The following is a 15,609-nucleotide window of genomic DNA, read 5'->3' on the forward strand; positions in this document are numbered from 1 at the left end:
TCACACTGGACTCTACGACTGTTGTCAGTCCTCTGTCTGCTGGAGTGGACGTGAGACTTTGTGGGGGTGGAATCAAAGAGGGACCCCTCTCCAGCTTCATATGCTCTGGTCTTTTTGCGTTTAAGTGTCATTCACTGCTCCTGCTGTCAGTTAATGTGTTCAAGCCTTGCTGCCACTGAACAAAGGGATAGGTTTCATTAAAATGACCCACTGCGTTTCATTGTTTCTATTTTGATCTTGGTTTAAAAAGCTGTGTTGAAGAGTTAAAAATGAAAGTGAAAGGAGGCCAAATTTTTATCACCTCAAGCTTGTTTTGTCTGTCAATAAAACCAATTACATTACAACTACTGTCATTGATCAGTGTTCACGTTGTGAGCCAACTTTGAGAGCATGAAACATTTATCGAACCAAACATCCAAGTGCAGCTGGACAGATGTAACTAAGTTAAAAATAAGTTGATTTGTTTATATACTAGATAGAAGTAAACAATTATTTTGATACTTTCACTTTACAAAAAATCTAAAGTGTTTCACTTAAACATAGATAATGAGTAAATAATAACAGAAGCCAGCAGAGAATTGATTTTAAAACAACATATTTAATCTATTATTTATTCATTTATTTAAAGGGACAGTGCATATTAATCAACATTTGAGCTCAGCATCTATGCAAATATGCCAGAGTTAGCCATAAGGCTAATTCTCATCTGTGCTCCCGGCAGGTCAGACCATTGCAAAGTTCCTAACAATAGAAAAGGATACAAAATTCAGAGAGAAAACCCCTGATAGCATTAAAATAAAACACATAAGCCACAAAAACGTATTTCATTGTCAGCGGTTGTCATCCATAGATATGAATTATGTTTCAGAAACAGGTGTCTTGGTGAAACCAACCAATGTTCTACTGCCCATTGATACAGAATGGAAAAAGGTAAAAAAAAAAAAATCCTGATGGAAGAAGAGAGTCTACTCTTTCTTTTAGTAGTTTTTGGTGTTCACAGAGTCACTGAACACAATATTCTGTGGATCTCAAAAATAAAATGAAAACGCTATTTATTGCCACTCCTGGAGTTTTATCTCACAAGAAGTTTCCTCCAGTTGTCTGATCCAACTTTACAATATCCTTAATTATAAAAGTGAACATGCACACATTGAGACCACTAATACAAGCACCCATACAGATTATTGACCAATCATTGACCATTGGGTTTTGAGCCACCATGAGTTTAAAGATGGGTTTTAGATGTAGTGTACATGTGATCAGAATCGGAAATATTGTAGAATAAAAATTTAAATTGAATCAGGGCCCAAAAAAATCATAAAAGAATTGAATCAGGAGAAAAGCATATTGTCCCAGCCCCAGTGTTCAATATGAGAAAATACTATTTCATGAAGAAACATATAGCAGAATTTCCTGGTAGTGATGGTCTGATTTGTCTGAAATGGTGTAGATTATCTATGCTTTTTGATATTTTTCTAACAAGTCTCTTGAAAGACCAAAGAGGGACCCAGAGTGACACCAAGGTATTTGCACAATCTGCGACCAGAGATATTATGAAATTAAATTGAGGGTGCAATGACAACAGAATAATTACTGTCTTTAAGACCTGGCATTCTATAAAACGTTCATCACTCCTCATGGCTTGGATAGAATTTGTTTAGCTTATGTAAACACAGGTGAAGTCCTGGTTGTAACTGTAACTGCTTCATAGATCCTCTTTATTGTAGATGTTTTAGAGGTAATGGCTGTTTGTGTATTAGACAGATCTGTCCACTGATGCCAAAATGTGGCATAAAAATGTGACAAATTTAAAGTTTGTGCAAAGAAATTTTGTTAAAGAACTATTTCCGTTTGAAATAATGAGCCCCAGAAAACACATTTATTTTGTTGTTTGTTATTTTATGTTGTAGTTCTGTGTTAGGGAGTTGTTTTCTCCACACATCAGTTGGTGTATTTACAAGCAAAACTGTTTTTTATTTAAGCACTGTGATGAGGACGAGCCAACCTGCGCTGTGTTATCACTGCACACACAAAACCACAACATCCCTTTTTCTCTCTCCTCCACCTGATGGCTCTTTTTTTTACTGGCCAACACTTATCTCCTTCAGAATGTGTCAAACTTTGTGGATGTATTTTGCAGAAACAGCCAAATTTCATTTGAACTCAGCGCTCCCCGACAGGAATATCACACAGATGGATCTGCTCCTCTTCTAGTAACAAGAACACCACCTCAGGGTGTCACATCACACTTGAAATTAACACCTATGGGGTGAGAAATGAATTTGTTCCACCAGCCAAGCTGCTAACAGCTGCAGAAAATAAGCCACAGTTTTCAACCTGGTTGATTTCAGCCCTCAACCACTTCACTGAAAATAGAATGCAGAAATAGATCATGAAAATGTTGTTCATGTTTGGTAAAATAAGTTGATGGTCAGAGGGGATTCTCAAAAATCTATTTTCAAAGACAAGTTTTTAAAGTTACGTAATTTTCCTTACTGCTTCCTTCAGTATATTTTACGTTTCTGTTCTCGGTTTATCAGAAGTTGCCGAAGCACACTCTCAGTATTCTTCACCCAGCCTCGGTTTCTGCATCAAGGATTGTCTTGCCTTTGAGCTGAGGTGCTCATCCCTGATACCCCTATAGAGTTTCAGCTCTGGCAGACTTTAAGGCTAACGGGGGAATTTGATCTGGCTGCAGACTCCTCATAGAGAAGCTATACTGTCACAAGCGCATTATAAACCACAACCAATGAAGAAGTTTTGTGATTGTGCTTTAACATGGTTACATATTTGCTCTGCTCTCTCATTAGAAGAGCACTTCTTGTTCTGTTTCAGTGAGGGCTTTGTTGTTTGGTCTGTGCGCCATCATCAGTGAAGTGGCTGCTCTACCTTCTTGTTTTTAGTTGTTTAAAGTAGTTAAATTGTTGGATTTGAGAGGGGACTCAGAATTGAGATGTGTAGCACTCACTTAAACTTACCCTGATAGTAAACACATTGAAAAGGATGTCAGGTCCTGTGGGTCTGTCACAGCTGTGCCCTTTTTGACACTAACAGTGAGAATCTCACACCTGAGTCTGCTTCTCTTTAATAAGAAAGACTTAAGTCACTTGGATCTTCCAGATCCCATCCTTTCTAGTGACGTTACTCCATGTCACTACTCTAAAGGTGGAATTTCTCAGCAGGAACAGCTGTTTGACGTTTTGTTTCTCTCTGTCTCTTTGTCCTCCCTTTGTGTACATTTGTTTGTGTGCGTAGCCATGGTTTGTGTTTTGCTGCTATTGAAATCATCCTTTTTTCAAATGACTTTCTGAGAACTTTGGATTGTAGTTGAGTGGTTACTAGTTGTTTCCTCAGCTCCACAGTTGATGAGTGTCCTAACCCCTTTTGTTTCCAGAGAGTGATGCAGAAGTGACTGCTGTAGTCCCGACTAAAAGGGCTGAAGTGAACAAAATTCCAGGTAGAGACATGGGAGACTCTGCCCGTTTATGCTGGGTGACTGTCAAATAATCGTGACGCGGATTTTTCAAGCTGAGTTTTTTTCCCCTGCAATGTAAATTTCTGCTATGCAGTAATAAAAGCTTCACATTTTTTTACTACTTTCATTTACCTGTCATCTTTTTTTTAAATTTTACTGGTGTGTGTGCTCATTCCCTCATTCAGTCTTCATGGGTAACTTTTGGATCTACCACAGCCATAATAATCACACAATGGGGGCTTTCTGCACTTAATTTTCCACTTCATTGGACTTTTTGTCTTTGAATAAAGATGGGGACTGGGAATTATAATTCAGCTTTCTGGGATTAAAGCTATTAACCTTTCCTTATCCTCTTATTCCTCCTTTCTTTTGCTCTTTAATATTTAACAATGCAGTTGGCTTTAATTTCAAGTCCAATGCCATGCCAAACAGGGTGACCTCAAACTGTGCTAACTGACCATTTTGTGTTTCAGAGTTGGAAGCAGACATCCCCGTGGGACAAATTGTAGGCTCAGGTACATCTGCAGCCCCACCTACTGTTCTCCTACCCATCCTTGTCGTTCCTTCACTCTGAAACAATGAAAGCAGCGCCTTCTATAAAAGTCCTGCAGTGCTTCAGCCACTAAATTTAAAATGGGAAGCTGGTAATGATTAAAAATATGAGGGTTAACAAACTTTCTAAATAAAAAAAATAATAAATACCTATAATTTTTAAAGTAAATTCATTTTTTTATGGTTGTGCAATTCTGAATTTGTCATTCATGTTGAGAAATGAGAACTACAGTCTTCTCATGAAGCTGCAGTGTGATACAACACTGCCCCCTGTTGTCTCAGCTCAGTAACATGATCTGTGCTTCAAGCAGTCTGCAGGAGTTTTGGTGCATAATTCTGTCAGGGTTTTCACAGACCAACTGTTTGCGTTTCTGGTGCGACCCTGCCTCTTTAATTTCTCCCAAGCTGCTGGCTCAACTTGGCCCTCTGGCTGCTTTATGCTTCTCTACAGAAACATAACGCGTGCAAACACACACTCACCCATCTTGGCTGCTTTGGTAAAGTTGTCCATCCTCCAGGGCAGTGCTTGGATCCTTCCCCTACCAGCCATCATGCATTCCCATTGTCCTTTTTTCTTTATCTTTCTCCTCCAGCTGCTCTGTGAAGACAAGATCCACAACCACAGGAGTAAAACCGCACTCTTCCTACTTTAACTAATGCAGAATATTAGAGCATTTCACATATAGATGTTACTTTAATATGTCAAGTGTTTCATAGATCCTGTAAGTAGAAAACATGATGATTCAAATTACTTCATTTCTCCATATCCTACTTTTCTGTGCTTCTTCTGTCTTTGCCTCAATGCTTCACCAGGCACCTATTGGTCGTCCATAGGTGATCTCTAACGTCTTCTCTAACTTTATTTTAAATTCAACAGATTTTTTTGGCTCGCTTCCCCCTAACCTCGCTTGTTGTATCACAAAATCTTTGATTCTAATGCTTATTTATCTTTTACATTGGCTGCGTTGTTTCCCCTGTTAAAGATGCACAGGTTGTTCACAGCTACAGCTAATGAGCTGACAGTTGAAGCTATGTAGATTGGCTGAGCAGAGTTTTATAATCCAACCATTTACCATTTTAACCTCAAAGATGCCAAACTTAATTCAGATGTAATAATAAATTTCCTTTTTTTCCCTTTTCTTTCCTCTCCAGTGTATGATAAGCAGGGCTTTCTGCTGCAACTGGATGCAAAACTGTGAGTACATTTTTGTCTCGTAAACATTTCTGTTGTTGAATGCCCCATGTTTAGCATTTCTCCACCATGATACTTATAATTTGTTGGATGTAAAACAGCCAGTCAGACTTTGGCATTGTTAGTTGAAAAATGTTTTACAGTTGGTTCCATTGTGTACTTTTTCCACACTGATTTAGGTTGATCAATAGGGTCACAGTAAATATGATCAATCTTTGAACAATTAATCTAACTTGATTTAAAAAGAAAAATCCAGTTAGACTTTGCTGATGATATCTTTAGACACAGTGGCTCTCATTTATTAATCTTTCATGGGAACTGTCTCAGATTTGGGTGTAGAAATGAGCTTACGACATGTGATTTATGAAACATGCATACATGGGTCAATCACAGCATACGCCTAATAGAGGTGTAAAAACAATATTGATACAGCAATATGTCCCAATACTTTGACCTGTGATAAAATATCGATATTTCAACTCTTAATATCCATATTTTTGTGAAAATTAAAATTCATATTTTAGGTGAGTTGGAAATACAATACATCTTCTACACCTCCACTGCAGTAGGTGGCGCCAAAGAGTTACTCTGTTGTATGTTGCCCAGAAACTGTATAATAAATATAGTTTTAAAGTATATTTAAAATGTTTTATTCCTAAACTTTGCAATCTGGGTTTTGATGCCGTAAGCATCAATGTTTTCTCTCTATTCTTGGGTTAGTTAGTTTAAAATCATCTTTAAGTTTAATTTTTATCGTGAAGCAGACTGATAAAATAATAATCATATTCATGTTTTAGAAAAAGAGATTTAGAATTTTTTTTTGATAACATTGGTTACACCAAGTGACATGTATCAGTTTCACCAACTGACCACATCTTTCATCCAGTCTTTTTTTTGTTGTTGTTTTTTTACAATAGTGTAATGTCTCAGTAGTTTAAGTGACAAACTTGATACACCTTATGTTTTTAAGTTAAGTGTTTGCATGAAACTCTGCATCTGACTTTCATTATTTCAAACAGAATAAAATAGAAAAGTTGTTTTCAATCAAATAGTTAACTGGGTCTAATGTCACAAAATATAACAATATTGTGATATCTTTATATTGTGGCCCAAGTATCGTGATGTGTATGATATCATTAGGTTCCTGCCAATACTTACCCCTAACACCTCATCAGATATTGGTCAATTTGGTGGCTGAAAACAATCTTGATTTAAATAAGACTCCCCTAAATGATCAAGGTTCAGTCAGCCTAACCCACAGAACTTATGAGCCGGGCAACATAACAAAAAGACTTCTGTGCTGGAGATCAACACCATAGCTACAGAAGTAAAGAAAAATGGAGCTGTGTTGTTTAGCAGCTGGAAAAGTGGAGTTAAGTAGAAAAAACATATTGACAGTGTGGCTTTGACAACATCCACTGACTACAGCTGAGTTTTGAACATTTAAATTACACATCTTTGGTTTGTAGTTTAACTAGAAAAGCAGTCAGAGAGCACAGACCTCCACCAAGCATATTGTGATTGTCAAACAACACTTTAGTCCTACTTTAATGTTATACTCCCTTTCAGCAGACTGTCTGCTACAATTTGGTGTTAGTTGCAGGTTTGTAATTTGTTTCCTGACAGTGTTGAAAATTATGATGACCCAGTACATATTTCATATTCTGGATCTTAGTATCCAGACTATTGCCAGGATCTGGATCCTACTTTAACATCTTTCAGAAATTATCATGACCTTGTTTTGTATTGTTTTGCAAAGCAATCCAACCATTTATGGTGGAGTTATAAACACATATGGTGAAAACAGCCCTATCTCACAATGATAAAAAATCCCTTTAAAAAGTCCTTGATTTAGATGGTGATCTGGATCACCTCCAAAATTTAATCACTCCTTTTTACTGAAAATTTCATTAAGATCCATTTGTTTCTTTTTGAGTTATGTTGTTCACAGACAAACAGACAAACTCTCCAAAAAACAGAACCTCCACCCACGTTCAGATTGATAGACCCTGATTTATGCGTGGATTTAAATGTGTTTGTCCATTTTTCAATCGTACGCATGTTTGAGAAATGAGGGCCAGTGTGTCCCAGAGTGGCTGAGGTGAGAACACACTACATGATGACACAGTAACACAGCTGAGCGTGTCATGATGAGGCTCTTTCTCTTGGCCTTCCCTTTACCATGTGAGAAATAATTACATGCTGCCATCACCGCCCTCCCACCCAGCTCGCAGGGCACGTCCATCCACACTCTGCTCACACACACTGTAAGCACTGTGTCAGCAGGCACTTTAAGGTGGTTTTCTCATGGGTTCAGTTTAAATAATGCAGCTCCTTACAATATATCTAGAGTGTCATCAATTATTCTTTAGATTACACGCATACAGTAGTGCAATTTATCTTCAAAGGAGTAATTACTTTTGTGATTTGGGCCATTTATTCCTAGCAGGTGGTCTACATGATGAATAAGGGCACTGTAGTTTTTATTCCTCCTCCTAGTACTTATCACCCATAGCCTAGTGGAGGTGAAGCTGTCAGTTAACAGGCTTCCAGCAAACCTAAATGTATTGAAACAGTTAAAGATGTAGCTAAAAAGCCCTTTAGATTTTGATTTACCGACAGAGCTAAAACTGAGACCTCTCTCCCATCTCTTTGTTTATTTGGACAACACTCACGGCATTCATCAGGTTATTAATGATCATGCTGGTAATTGGGAGGTTGAAGTTTGAGCCCTGCAGGGTGATTATTTGAACAAGGCCCCTCTGCTTTGTCATACCACACACACAGGTGATACATGGAGCTGTGGCTGAGCTCTCCAAGACATCTTGGTTTTTCTTATCTCTCAGGCAGATTGTTTGACAAGCTCAGCGTTTGTGGCCTGGAATAGTGTCAGTATAATTGATAATCAGCTGTCATGAAGTTTCTGATAAATGGCTCCCTCTTTTCTTTTCATGTGCAGGCCACAGGAGTTGGCATACAAGTATGGAAACCTCAGCGAAGGAGCGTGCAAGCCGGGATATGCAGCAGCAAAGATGACCACCATCTATCCCAAGTGAGAAGATTTGAGCATTCTTCATCATTATTCAGTTGAAGTTTGGTGATACATGCAGACTTTGAGGGCTACCCACAACAAATCTAGAGCTTGTTTTAATTGGGTGTCAGCAAGAGAAAAGCTGAAACTGTTATCAAGCATGCCAACATGTATGATGTCACTCCTCAAGCCAGCTTGGCCTTAAGGGGTTTGAGTCAGAAACAGAGAAGCCCCCACATTCCTACCCAACCCAATCCTCCATTTCAATCAGCTCCTCCACAGCCACAAAAACCCTGACTGTGTCCTTGTGATCCCCCTTTTACACAAAAGAACCCTTGTCCTCCAAGCATAAGGTCTCCCATCTTTGCTCCTATCACATCGTAGACCCTCATAGGCTCTCTCTATGAACGACACCAAGCAACTTCCTGTCTTGACTCATCACCAGCTTCCTGCTACCCGGCCCACACGATCCCTCACAGCCCCTACTGATCTCATTGGCTCTTTTGATTTTCCTCTTTTGCCTCTTTTCCATCCATCTCAGCTTGATCTATAGGGCATTGTCCCATCAGCATTCTTGGAGAGAAGCTAATAGAGGGGTAATTTACCGCACTGCTGAACAATAGCCATAGGCACTTGATTGCAGAATGTGACCCAGATATGGGACAAAATCACCATCCCATTTCCACACGTAAGTGTTGAACCAGATTTATCTATCCCCTGAAGGTGCATTAGTTTAAAGCTTCCAATTCTAATTTATATTTAGCAATTCCACTAAAATCCTGCTGCTTCTCTTCCACTCTTTCTTGCTACCAGTGTATTTTTATATCATATGTATACAAAAGAATGAAAGAAAAGAAAGAGTAGCAGAGAAAGATGATGAAAGAGTACAGGGAAGACAGGGCCAGTGCAAGAAGCCTGTTTGGGTTATAACTCATTCCCGCCCAGGTCATGCTGTACACCCCACCGTCATCCCCCAGTTTTCCAGAAAGGGGAAGAAATAGAACACCCTGCAGAAAACTGAAATCTTATCAAGTGTTTTTGTCTTTTTTAAGTAAAAAATGTCTTATTACACTCGATATGAGCCACTTTCAACTTATCAATCCAGAAAAATGTCTTGTTTCAAGTTATCAGACTACAAAAATGAGGTTTGAATAGCTTGTAACCAGTAAAAAAATCTGCCAATGGAACAAGAAAAAATTGCTTGAAAATTTCCTTGAGACTAGAATAATGTCTTAATACAAGTAACTTTTCTCTTGTTCCATTGGCAGATTTTTTTACTGGTTACAAGCAATTCAGACCTCATTTTTGTCCTTAAGTAACTTTAAACAAGACATTTTTCTGGATTGGTCATGTGAATTTGGCTCATATTGAGTCTAAAAAGGAATTTTCTACTGAAAACAAGACAAAAACACTTGATAAGATTTCAGTTTTTGCAGTGCAGAAAAAAAGACTGTAGAGAGATGTTGGAAATAAAAGAGAATAGAAGACAAACTGTCTTTAAACAGCAGCATCACTACCACAAAGTGTGTAAATTGCACTTCACTAAGAAGCAGTTTTGTGGAGCTGCCCTGCACCTATCTCAGAGGCTACAAGTCAATGATGTCCTCCCTCGTAATGACTTCCCCTAATCAGCCGCGCGTGTCAGATCAAAGTTCTTTAAAACACAAAACCCCCACCAGGAGCCCGCTGATTACTCCCACCCTCAGCCTGTTCGCACACAGGTCAATAAGTGCAATTAATGCTGCACTTTGTGTTAGGTTGTATACACAAGTGTAAGTGTATGTTACGACCTTTACGCTCCTGCTGTATCGGAGTTTGTTGGTGATTAATTGTGTTATTTGTAGAGGGAAGTGAACCAGCTCACATCTAGTTTTTACTTTTGTTTTCCGTCTTAATCTGTGCCTGCTCTGTGTGTTTACCAGGCTAACATCCATTTAGTCCTTGTTTTGTTTAATCTTTGCCAGCTTTGGCTAAAAAGGTGTGGCCTACAGTTCAACTGTTGGAGAAAACCTACTTAACCCCTCACCGTGAGGTCCTGTGTCTGTCTCCCTAATCATCTCCTGCTTCCTCTGTGTTTGTCCTCTCTGAAGCCTCTGCCCTGCACGGTTCAATTCATTTTCCTTACCTCCCCTCCTCTCAGCTTTACCCAAAACACTTTGTATTGGAGCCCTAAATCAAGTGAAGGCAGTGAACTCCAAGTGGCACGGTTATGAAAATATTTCCCTCGAGACATGTACCTAGCAGAGGAAATAAGCACAATGTGTCTCTGCGCGTTGTCTGTTTTGGGAGCCCTCACTTTTTATTTAACAACAAGCAGCCCTCTGTCTCTCTGCTTTGTCAGGAAGTCAGTGACTGACTGTCGGTCAGGGCTCAGTGACTTGCAATGGTCCTGTGTTATTTATAGCCCCTCCTGGCCTCGGAGGTTATAGGTTTAATGAATCTCCATTTATTTTGTCAGGACAGGAGTCTCTGAGTTTATGTGCCCCTGTCAGGAGATGTTAGGAGGACAGAGCGTCACACAACCCCCCTGATTGGTCTCTCTGCTTTCATACCTGAAACTTGTGGATAATGAGGGTATCAAAGACAGATTAGGGTGCCTGGAAGAGGTTTAAGCTAACCGGATGGCGTTCCAATAATGCCATCCATGTTTGGTCATTGTGCCTCTGTGCTGCACATATTTCTTTGTCATGACTGTGTTATGGTAACAAGTGATCCAAGGTTCCTGAAACAGAGGGGTGTGATGGTTCTCATGTGTCCTCTTGATTCCAGTGTAAAATGCCTTTGCTGGTGAGTCTGGTCTGTCTGCTGCGGAGGCCATAATTTATGTTGGGTAGGAAAGAACAATCATCTGTGTGTGAGGGAAATCATCATCCTCTCAGCAAGCAATATTTTGTCGTTGAGTCTGGGCCTCTGGTTTCTTCTAATGAGAGTGTGCAACAATTTCTGCAACTGTCTCCTATTGTAAACAAAATAATGCACAACAGCTCAGTAGATCTCATTAAGGCGCCTAGCATTGTCCTCTCTGTGTGTCTGCGTGTGTTGATGGATCATTTGGGTCCAGCATAGACATGCACAGAGCTCCTCGTATGTTTATGTGAGAATACCGTCTCCCCCTCTCGTGTCTCACTCCGCTGTGCCTGACAGCGGGTCATAAAAACACACATCCATCTTAAAGCCACACTCGGGTCTCAGGCGTGACTAAGAGGAAATGGCTTCTTTTGATTTCAGAGCAGCAGTTAATCAAAGCGTATCTCAACCACACAATCACACACAGACATTAATACAGACATACAGGATAAGGAAGAGGCGATGCTGGAAGCCGCAGGTCACGGGGTATTAGAATCATTTGTCACAAGCGTGTCTTTGTATTTAAACTTTTATTTTTTTGGACAGGACTTATTGGCTTTTGTTGAAGACCTGAGCATGTACAGCAAGAGTTCTGTGAAATTGTGTTTTACACCAAGGACAACTTTTCCCAGTCTTATTCAGTTTATTGGAGCTCTCTTGCCACAGATCATTTGAAGAAAAGCACTCTGGCATGAGTATGTTGTCTGAGCAGATTTAGCACACTCGCGACTTGGCTGTGATTTAGTTCAGGGTGGAGAGGTTTTGTTGATGGGCTATGCACTGCAGCCGCCTGCAGTGTCTCTCTGCCTCTTAGGTTTTTATGACCCACTTGGTCTCCAGCTACCTTGCTAATGTGTGTGCTGGCTACGCTTGTTCTGGGAGCCTTTAGGAGGACATTAGGGGGTTGCTCTTAAATTAATGAGATTGGAACCAGTGAATTTGTTAATCACTTTGTGACTTAAACTTTGCCCAGGACATTAACACTACCGTCCTCAATGGAGGCTAAATGCTGTGGGGGAATCCTTCACAGTATAAATCATTCCTAATAATTCGAGGCTGGTTATGGGAGTGGCTGTTTAGAATAAAACACAGCACGTTTTCCTTGTTTTTTGTGTGCAGTCAGTTCTCTCTCCTTATGTAGTTTTCTGCCTCTCATTTCAGGTTCATAAAGCCAGCACCCTTGTTTCTTGATCGGAACTTCAAACGTTTAGCAAAAGTCAGCAATCACTTACCTCCATTTGGATTCAAAACGCAAGGTAAGACAAGCTCTATCTCGAAGTCAATTTCTAATTTTTTTTCAGAATGTGTCCAAAATAAGGTCCAAAATCAGAAATAACAGGAAAGTTTGTGATCTTGTTTTTAAGCCCTGACATTGACATTATTCTTTGTGCTGCTGTGTAATATTTCCAGAGTAATAAAAACTGATAAAGATGGTTTATTATATTGTATTTTATTGTATTGTCCTGATCATTTTCAGTTTTACTCTTAGTTGCTGATGTTATGTACAAAAGTGGCTTAATGAGAAGTTAGTGCCACCAATATTTTCCCCGTCCCAGTTTACGTCTCACACGTTTTCAGCTTTATTTATTGATGTAACTTGTTGAACCATTCAACACATTATCCACATTTCAGCAGCAGCAAAGCTAATCTAAATGCCTGCTTTATTTTCATCTCTTTATCATCGAGGTTTCTGTCTGAGTCACTCTGATTCAGCTTTGCAGAACGCCAATGTTCTGCTTTGTTGCACTCTTGGTCATTTGTCATTGTTGCAAGGCTGCTGTTTTTGGCAAAGTGCACCGAGTCTCAGGGTTATTTTTCTGCTTTGTCCGTAAGTGAGACAAAGTGAGAAAGGGAATTCAGCTCAGTGTACATTTAGTCATATGAAGTTTCTGGCAAAGTTCTGCTATCATCAATTAACCATGTTACTTTGGATCATTATAGAAAAGCTCCTTCTGTTTTTTTAGCCATGGACATCCAAAAATTGGAGATTTCAAAGGCAAGAAATAACCTAATACCCAACTGCTTGGACATTGTTAAGTTTCTCAGGAGTTATGGGGTCTGATACTGGAACTGCTCTTCAGCTGGTCTTTGGAAAAAACTCTTTTAAAATCTCAAATGGCTTAACTCCTGCAGTAAATTTTTTATATCTCTAACTTTTTTTTAATAAGCAAAATAAGATATGACCAGTTTACATGCCACTTTGGTTGAGCTGGAGCTTATTTCTGTGGCCCCTGATGTAAAGTCTCATTTTAAATTCAAAGACACATCACTCTGAAACCAAACACACATGTTAACTGTGTCTCTTGTTTTTCTGTTTTAAATATGACAGAGGAAAGTGTGACTGTTACTGCTCTGGAGCTACAACCTGGTTGTTATCACTGTGTTTTACTCTAAGGATCTTGTCAGTACTAATGATCCAGAATCATATCTGTGAATCTTGAGGCAAAAAGCAGGTATAGTTGGCCTGTTGTGTATTTGATTTTATGGGAGAATACAGATTTTTCCTTTGTCCAAAAGAGATTTAAGTCAACAGAAAAGGATCACACAACAATGAGTTTAAGCTGTGAGGGTTTCGAAAGGAATTGGATTTGCTAGGTGGATCTGAATTTGTGCTGAACCTGGTCTCTACCTCTGCCTGGGCTTGATTTTCGTCTACAGAAATCTTAATTGAAATAATATCTGGCAGGTGACTCTGAAACATCAATATTGGACCATTCTTGAGTCCAGTTTTTCAAAATAATCCTTGCTGCGCTGAGTAGAGTAAGATGAAAGAGTGGATTTGATTAATCAAAATAAGTGTAATCACTGTACAATAGAATAGAATAGAATAGAATAAATGGAAAATACTCTATTTTCCCCAAGGGGATATTCAGGAGGAGTCACAGCAGCAATAAAGAAAACAAAAGTAAGAAAGTGTATAGAAAGTGTAAAAAGGTCCATAAGAAAATAGATGATGACAGCTTGTCCATCATTGTCCAGTTCAGCCAGCTTCCACCTCCACAGGGTCCAGGACTGAGCTTCTGCAGCAGTCTGTTCAGTCTCTGTCTCCTGGATCCTGTCTGCTCACAGCAGGTGAAGCTCTTCCAACATGGCGTTGGTGTCTGATGTTAGCTCTGTTAGCCATGTCTGTGAATAACATGATGCTACTCTGCCCTCTGGTATTCCCTCTGTTGCTGGGTTAGCATGGCTAGCTCTTCCATCTTATTGGAGATAGATCTTATGTTCCCAATAACAATCAATGGATGGAAGGACAGGTCCATGTCGTCACTTCTTAGCTCACACCTGAGAACCAGCACGTCGTCTTCACTTGCTTCTCCTCACTTGTGGGGAAACATCAGGCCTTACATCAGTTAGCATTGACATGCTACAGGCTGCTAACAGCTGATTTCATATTTAAACAATACAGCCATGGTTACATGTAGGATCTCCAGACAAACACAGGAGCAAAAATAGTAAAAATATCTCTGAGGACAAAACCAGTGTGGTGTTTATGACCAACAAATGAGCCACACAAAGTAATGATCCACTCAAATACAAAAATGACAAAAAAGAGATGAAAAAATTATAAGAAACAGACAAAGAAGACAGAGCTGCCATCACAGGAACATTAGTTAGACATCAACATTAGTTAAAACCTCATATGTGTTTTGCAAGATAAATTCTGTTGTGAGCAGAAAAATGTCTTATAAACCTCTTCCTTAAATCTCTTCACGTACAGTGCTTGCACTTGTTTCCTGACCTGAACCCACTCCACTCTTTCAGATATCAAACCAGTACACAGTGCCATGGGAACTGAAGAGATAGCATAAACCTGCTCTAGTAACTTGCCCTGTCCCATAACATCAGAGGATATGCTGAATGTTACCTTTTGAGCTCTATAGAGCGTTCCACGGTCAGATAAAAAGCACATACACTGAGTAAATCTGTGTCAAAAGAGCTCTCCCTGTGTGAGTGTCACACCTGGTTTCTGTTTTCCACAAGGACTGCCATCAGTCCGTGGAGACTCATGGCAGCAGGGTTTCCCATTTAGTTGTACTCATGTGTAGAGGTGATACGTGTGGATGTTGAATAGAAGTCCACAAAGGATTCTAAATTAGGAACGTGAAGTGGTAATGTGTGAGGGCGGGAGTTTTATTTTTACTTTTCATTCTTTAAAGAGGTATCTTTGGCACACATCTGAGAACAGTAAAGCCTGTGTTGATCTGGTCTCAGAGAGGAACCAGACGAGTGAGCCCTGAGGGATCTATCTGACTAATCGTTTTTATTATGCACTGATTGTTTGATTCATTTTCCAATGAAATCTGATTCCCACAAAATGATATCTTTCTGCAGTCCTAGGACTTAGTAAAGCTAAAGGGATTTAGCTAAGTGACAGAGGCCTTATACAGTAAGTCCTACCAGCAGCAGTTGATGACAGATACTCACAAGAATCAGCTTCTAATTAAGTGGCTTGCAATTCTTTATTTGTTTAGATTATGAAGCTCACTGTGTTGGCGCAGCCAGAATATGATG

General features: G+C 39.5%; 1 protein-coding gene across 4 annotated transcripts in view; it reads left to right on the top strand.

The window, feature by feature from the left end:
* st3gal3b (ST3 beta-galactoside alpha-2,3-sialyltransferase 3b) overlaps positions 1 to 15,609 on the top strand; it is a 45,360-nt gene that overhangs the window by 5,704 nt on the left and 24,047 nt on the right. For 2 of the 4 annotated variants that reach the window (XM_074688275.1, XM_074688276.1), the window contains exons 3-7: positions 3,395 to 3,457; positions 3,949 to 3,990; positions 5,180 to 5,222; positions 8,179 to 8,271; positions 12,259 to 12,353. In XM_074688275.1, coding sequence (XP_074544376.1) covers positions 3,395 to 3,457; positions 3,949 to 3,990; positions 5,180 to 5,222; positions 8,179 to 8,271; positions 12,259 to 12,353 — 336 coding nt within the window. The remainder of the gene's footprint in view (positions 1 to 3,394; positions 3,458 to 3,948; positions 3,991 to 5,179; positions 5,223 to 8,178; positions 8,272 to 12,258; positions 12,354 to 15,609) is intronic. The other 2 variants (XM_074688277.1, XM_074688278.1) reach the window with 2 other exon arrangements.

Source organism: Halichoeres trimaculatus, unplaced genomic scaffold (assembly GCF_033239565.1).
Source record: "Halichoeres trimaculatus isolate MK-OKI-2021-1 unplaced genomic scaffold, fHalTri1.1 fHalTri1_scaffold_15, whole genome shotgun sequence".
NCBI classification, from domain to species: domain Eukaryota; kingdom Metazoa; phylum Chordata; class Actinopteri; order Labriformes; family Labridae; genus Halichoeres; species Halichoeres trimaculatus.